This window comes from Lepidothrix coronata, unplaced genomic scaffold, assembly GCF_001604755.1.
Source record: "Lepidothrix coronata isolate B3197 unplaced genomic scaffold, Lepidothrix_coronata-1.0 Scaffold33, whole genome shotgun sequence".
NCBI classification, from domain to species: Eukaryota; Metazoa; Chordata; class Aves; order Passeriformes; family Pipridae; genus Lepidothrix; species Lepidothrix coronata.
This window is the reverse complement of record NW_016690213.1, coordinates 1,498,779-1,504,778: the sequence shown is the minus strand read 5'-3', so window position 1 is coordinate 1,504,778 and position 6,000 is coordinate 1,498,779. Positions and strand designations below refer to the sequence as shown.

General features: G+C 35.6%; 1 protein-coding gene across 3 annotated transcripts in view; it reads right to left on the bottom strand.

Annotated features, from left to right (window-relative positions):
* KCNH1 (potassium voltage-gated channel subfamily H member 1) overlaps positions 1-6,000 on the bottom strand; it is a 185,894-nt gene that overhangs the window by 130,604 nt on the left and 49,290 nt on the right. For all 3 annotated transcript variants that reach the window (XR_001874221.1, XR_001874222.1, XM_017811781.1), the window contains exon 7: positions 2,803-3,232. Coding sequence is in view for 1 of the 3 variants with exons in the window: in XM_017811781.1 (XP_017667270.1) it covers positions 2,803-3,232 (430 nt within the window). In the remaining 2 variants the exon portion in view is untranslated. The remainder of the gene's footprint in view (positions 1-2,802; positions 3,233-6,000) is intronic.

Here is a 6,000-nt window from a genome sequence, read left to right as displayed (position 1 = left end):
TTCCCAAATACTACTTTTTTTTTTTTTTGATGACGCTGTAGTGGCAGTTTTGGAATCTCAAAACCAGTCTTGTTAACATATTGTCTTACTCGACCAAATAAAAATGGTAACATCCTCACAGAAAGTGATAGTGTTGTTTCCATTTCACAAAAAAAAAAAATTTAAAATTCCTTTACTTATTTCATAGGACCATTTCAATACACAGGCATGCATTTTTGCCCAGACTATAGCTAGACATGTCAAAACCAAGATAAATTCACACAGTTCTTAAAGACTTATCCTCTAGCAGGGAAGAAGTTAATGGAGTAATATGTTGTGGTTGGACTTTAGCAAATCCCACCTATTTACAACTGAACTTTTAGATAGTCAAACACCTGGCTCTCTCTGCATCCTTCATGGAAAGAAAATGCTATTCCCTGTGCTAATAAAAGATAGCAGTACCTCTTGAGAATGCATCATTAGATAGGAGCTAAAATAAAAACAGTGTTAATGGCAAAGTATGAATGAGAGATCATATACCCTTTCCTTTTATTAGTGGGCAGTAACGCATTATCAGAATTGATTTGATACTGCTTATTTCTGATGCTTTGGGCATCCACAGCCCCTATTCATCCCATGCACAAATCTACGTGATCTGACATCTGCAAAATGAGGACCATGGAACACGTAGCCACCAACTGTGTTATAAGTGAGTAGCTCAGATCATAACAAACATGTTACTTGGTCATGAACAAATATGAATTTTTCTGAGTGATGTACAAGAGCTTTATCCAAGAAACTTCTTTTTCGTCTCCCCTGATACACTTGCTTTGCACCTCTCAGGTACTCAGATCAGACTAGATCAGATTAAATTCTTATAAAATCACCCTAATTCAAGCTCGGATCAATGTTTGGGAGCTTAATTCTACACAATAAGGTCATTTTAACATAAAATCTTATAGCGGAAGAATGTCTATCAACAGCTAAGCTCTAAATAACTGCAAACAAACCTGTTTTGTTCCTCCCATCTAGAGGAGTGACCACAGCTCAAAACTTCAGCATGTTGAAAGCAATCAAGACCCCATAAAACCCAGAGAAATAAACTCAAAGACTGGATCACTTAGTCGCCATTCCTGCAAACACATATTGTGAATAGTCCTAATGGTTTCCATGTAGTTGTCCACGTGATAAAGGTGTTTAGATACACAGACAGTTACAGGGTTAGAAATGTAAGAAGTAATGTAAGAATGTACAGAAGTCCAAATACAAACAAAATTGTTTCCCTCAAATGTGACTGAATTAATGAAATTTAAAATTACCAGAACAAAATTAAAGTTAATTTGAGAATTCAAAGCAAATATCTATGAACATTAATTATGCATAAATTCAGTTTCTTTCTGCAACATTGTCATATGAAGAGTTTGGAACACGTATAACTCCAAAATACTCCCATGTATATTTGTGACTTTATGAAGGTTATGTTCGTTCAGTATTCATAGTACTAAATAACAATATTGAATAACACTAGCTATTCTTGTTCTAGCTAGCGTTATGGTCATAACCCAATGAACAAAAAACCAAAGATCAGGATATTTCCTACTAAACTGGTACCTTCATCAGGAAATACATTTAGAAGCCTGTTTTGTGCTACACTGCTACATTGTCTAATGCACCTTCTCATAAGCAAACTGCACAATTTTATCCAGGTTTTGTACATCCTTCTGCTATGGAGGTGTTCTATTAGGATGATGGGACTCTAGGCACTGGAAAAATTAAACAAAATTAACAATTTTCATAGCTAAAATATCCCAATCCCTATGCAATCAAGGATGCTTGTCTTTATACTTCTTCTCACTAACCTTCAGCCTGCTTAACACTGCACACATAATCTCAGTACATGACTTCAGTGTTGCTGTAAAATGACACATCACAATGAAAGGTTCATATTTCTACAACAGGTACTGTGCTGCTAATTGAGTTTCATTATATATTTGGCTTTCATTTGCTGCATAGCAAGGATTGACTTTCTCCTCCTCTGGATGCAATATTACCATACAGAAGCTCGTGTCTTTCTCCATATAATTATAATCTCTTCCATGGACAAAGTAGATTTTTTTTTTCCTTATTTTGGTTCCAATTCCACCCTTATCTAGAAAAATATGACCTAGTTTAGCAGTGGCCACCATATGGTTCTTAACTCCAAGTAGCTCTCAAGGCACTTTGAGTGCATATCTGCACTGAAATGACAATATGGCCAAAAGCTGGACAGCTTGGCAATATGTATCCATTCTAATAAGGAAATGTGAGCCAGAGGTGTCCAAGGACAGCATCATCCCAGTTGCTTTAGGATCTGTCTGTATGCTCAGCTCACAGAGGAGTTTGTGGTTTCTAGAGAGCCCTTGTTCTCTCTCCCTGACAAGATGATGCTCCCTGACCTCCTCCCATGCACCAACCCATTTATCCAATATATACAGCTCTCAGACATACGAAGATTTTGCCACACAGCAAATTTAGGCACAAAGGTTGGTGCATTAATTTTTAACAGTTCAGGCTTTAAACATTTTATGGTTTACTTAGAAGAGAATATTGAAAGGATGTGGACAGAATATTCCTTCCAAAATGACTGAATTTTTGATAGTCACAACAACACTCCTACTTGTGATTTAAAACTAACTAGTAAGAGTGTAATACCTATATTGACACCAAAAATATTTTTAACTGCATAATATTTGACACGATTCCAGATGTTCTTAAGAAATCAGTATTCATGATGTGCAGCTATTTTGCATTGTGTGTGTGAGAGAGAGAATCTCTAATACTCACAGCCAATCATCATCATAGCAACAGCAAAGATCTTCTCCCCATCCGTAGTCGGAGCGATGTTCCCAAATCCAACACTGGTGAGGCTGGTCATTGTAAAATACAACGAGGAGATGTAGACCGAATCTTTGCTTGGTCCGCCTTCCCATTTCCCAAAGCCCGATGTGTTAAAGCGGTAAGGAGTTCCTATTGACGCCCCCAGCTGATACAGCCAGCTCTCAGTTCGGATGGTGTTCGTATCCTCATCGATAACTTCATAGTCTCCTATGCTGTACCAGATGCAGGCCAGCCAGTGTGCAGCAAGACCAAACACACACACCAGCAGAACCAAGACTGCTGCTCCATACTCAATGTAGTGGTCCAACTTCCGAGCTACACGACCCAGCCGAAGTAGCCTGACCACCTTAAGTGAACTGAAGAGGCTACTGATGCCCTAGAAGGATAAAGCACAGTGACCATTAGAATTTAATACGAAAGCAACAATATTCATAACTGCAGTTTCCAAAGACACAAGGTGATCCATAATGAACAGATGGTCACCAGGTAACACCTGAAAAGAGAAATTGTGAAATACAAAAAGGCTATTGACCCTTTCCAGGGATGTATATATGCGCTCTTGTCTTCATCCACTAACATTTCATGAGTTTCTCTCTAAACTCCCTTTTCAGATTATTTGAATAGGTCTACAGATACATTTGTAAAAACTTCAAATCACAGGTTATCTTTTGCACATCCAGTTGTGCATTCCTATGCAGCATGTCAGATACAAAACACAGATTAAAATATGTAGCTCAGACATACCAGAAAGATAAATAAGGAAGACCAAAAAATACTGCAAGTACCTGGAGATTTGTAATTTTTCAGTGTAACAATGTATTTCCTACAACTTCACTTTCCTATAAGAATTCATGCACTGAAAATCAGTCCTCTGACATTTCTCACATGGACTACACAAAGCTTAACTATTTCAAATATCTCAATAATCCCCAAATCATATCCTTTTTCTGGCAGCTTTGGTATCAATGCAGCATTTCTGTGCTAATAATAATATGTCTCCCATAAAACAAAATTAAGCCATTTTGTATTATTAACTTTTATACAGATTTGCACAAGAAGTTAAATAAAAAAATTTAAAGCCATTTGGGGCACAAGAAGCATCTGAAGAGCCTTTCATAAAAATCCTTTTTTTTTTCTTACTTCCTCTTACCAATACTGTTTCATACATAGAAGTCTGATTAAAATTTAAGCAGACTGGTTTAATGAGTATTTCTGGAAATGCATAATTGCATACTTCTGGTCACCAGCTTTTACTGGAAGTTTGTTTATTCCTGCATAAATACAACTGCCTCAGTATCTTAGGCTGTTTCAATGCACTAGAAGAGATGTTTTATTAAATAATTACATAAAGCATATTGACTCATGTTCCCCAGGACTGTAGCAATATATTTCCCCTTTATTTCATGAATTTGTCATGATTACATTCACTTATTTTCAGAGACAGATGTAATTTGTTACCTGGGAACACACTATCAATTCTATTAAGTATCTGGACAAGATGTAACACAACCAGGAGAGGGAAGTAAAAAAGAGAGAAAAGAAAGAAAAGAAAAAAAGAGCAAAAAGCACTCTTCCTTTAAATCAGATATTTGCAGAGATCTAGACAAGAGCAAGTGAACTATTCTTTTCATGACTATCTATGCCAAACTTTTCAAGTCAGTGATGCAAAAATTCCTACACAAAGTAAGTTAATTTCCATTTCGCATTCATTCCATACGCAGCTTTGTTTTGTAAACGTTGGAGCAAAGTCTCTGTGCCAGTTCAGAGAATACAACACAAAGGCTTTAATTTCTAGGTGAGGGAAAGTGGGTATTTCTGAACACTCAGTACGGAGAGGAAAAGCAAAGGGGAAAATACAAAAAATTATAAATTATAACCATATTTTAGAATTGGATATGCAAGTCCCTGAGTCACAAGCACAAATAGTCCCTACATTCTAAACATTCTGACATTACAACACAGCCTTCTGGCTTTTTTGCTTAAGACCAATGCCCATTTCTCCTTTTCCTTTTTACAAACTTCAACAGTATAACAGTAATTTTTTTATATTTTGAGAGGTCTCCAGCAATGGTCAGCTTTTAGCTTCAGTCTCAAAACCAAGCTTTTTAATCACACAGTGCTTCAAAGTTTCAGGCAAGGGCAGGAACTTCTCTATCCCAACATTTGAAAAACTAGTTTTATTTTTGTTCAAAAATAGTGGTGCAAAAACCCACTGTTTTTCGGTGAGAGTCCTACCAAAGCCAAAAAGTTATAATGATTCAGGAAGGACTTAAGAGTTTAGAATTAGGCTAATTCTCAATTAAAAAAAAACCAAAAAAAAACCCAAAAAAACCAACCAACCAAACAAACCCAACCAACCACAAAAATGTTGAGGAGTAGAAATACCTGGGGAAAGGGGAAAAAAAAAAAATCACAGAAGGGGAGTTTAAGAAATTGGATATAAAAAGTGGAAATACAAAATAAAATATGCAAAATTAGATTTAAAACATTCAAGGCAAACTACTTTGTTTCCAAGGTACTCTTATCCTAATTTCCCTTGTGAAATTTACTAAAAAAATTTTGTTAAAAATATTTAAAATGGGATTGAACTGAGTCATTTGGGAGAAAGTGATTCTACCAAATTCTGACCAGAGAGATAGAGAGAATTAAGCTTTTTGTACAAAAAGAACTTGCATATTTGCAGAAAATATATACTTGATTTGGTTGCACTGAAAGGTGCAATTAATATTCACATTATTCATAATACTTCACCTGACTGCATTGCCAATAAGATTGTAAAAGTTCAGAAAAAGCTACATTAAGAAAATAATTTATTTTTATTTCAGCGTTTACAGCATTTTCATTTTTATTTCCTTGGAGGAAAGGATTTGTCTATTCTAAATGGATCAATACCAAGATCAAGAAATGCCCAGGGATATGATTGTTCATATAACTCTCTTAAAAATTTCTAAGTGACAGAATTTCAAATGGGTATGAACAACGGAAACTTAACAGACTGTTTCATAGATGATAAAGTAGAAAAAATCCAGATCATTCTCCAAGACTTTAAAACAGTACTTTTTGACACTAGATTTACCAAGTTATATTTTAATACTCACTGGAATAGATCTGCTGTATTCAAAATGGACGATTTTAGATTACTAC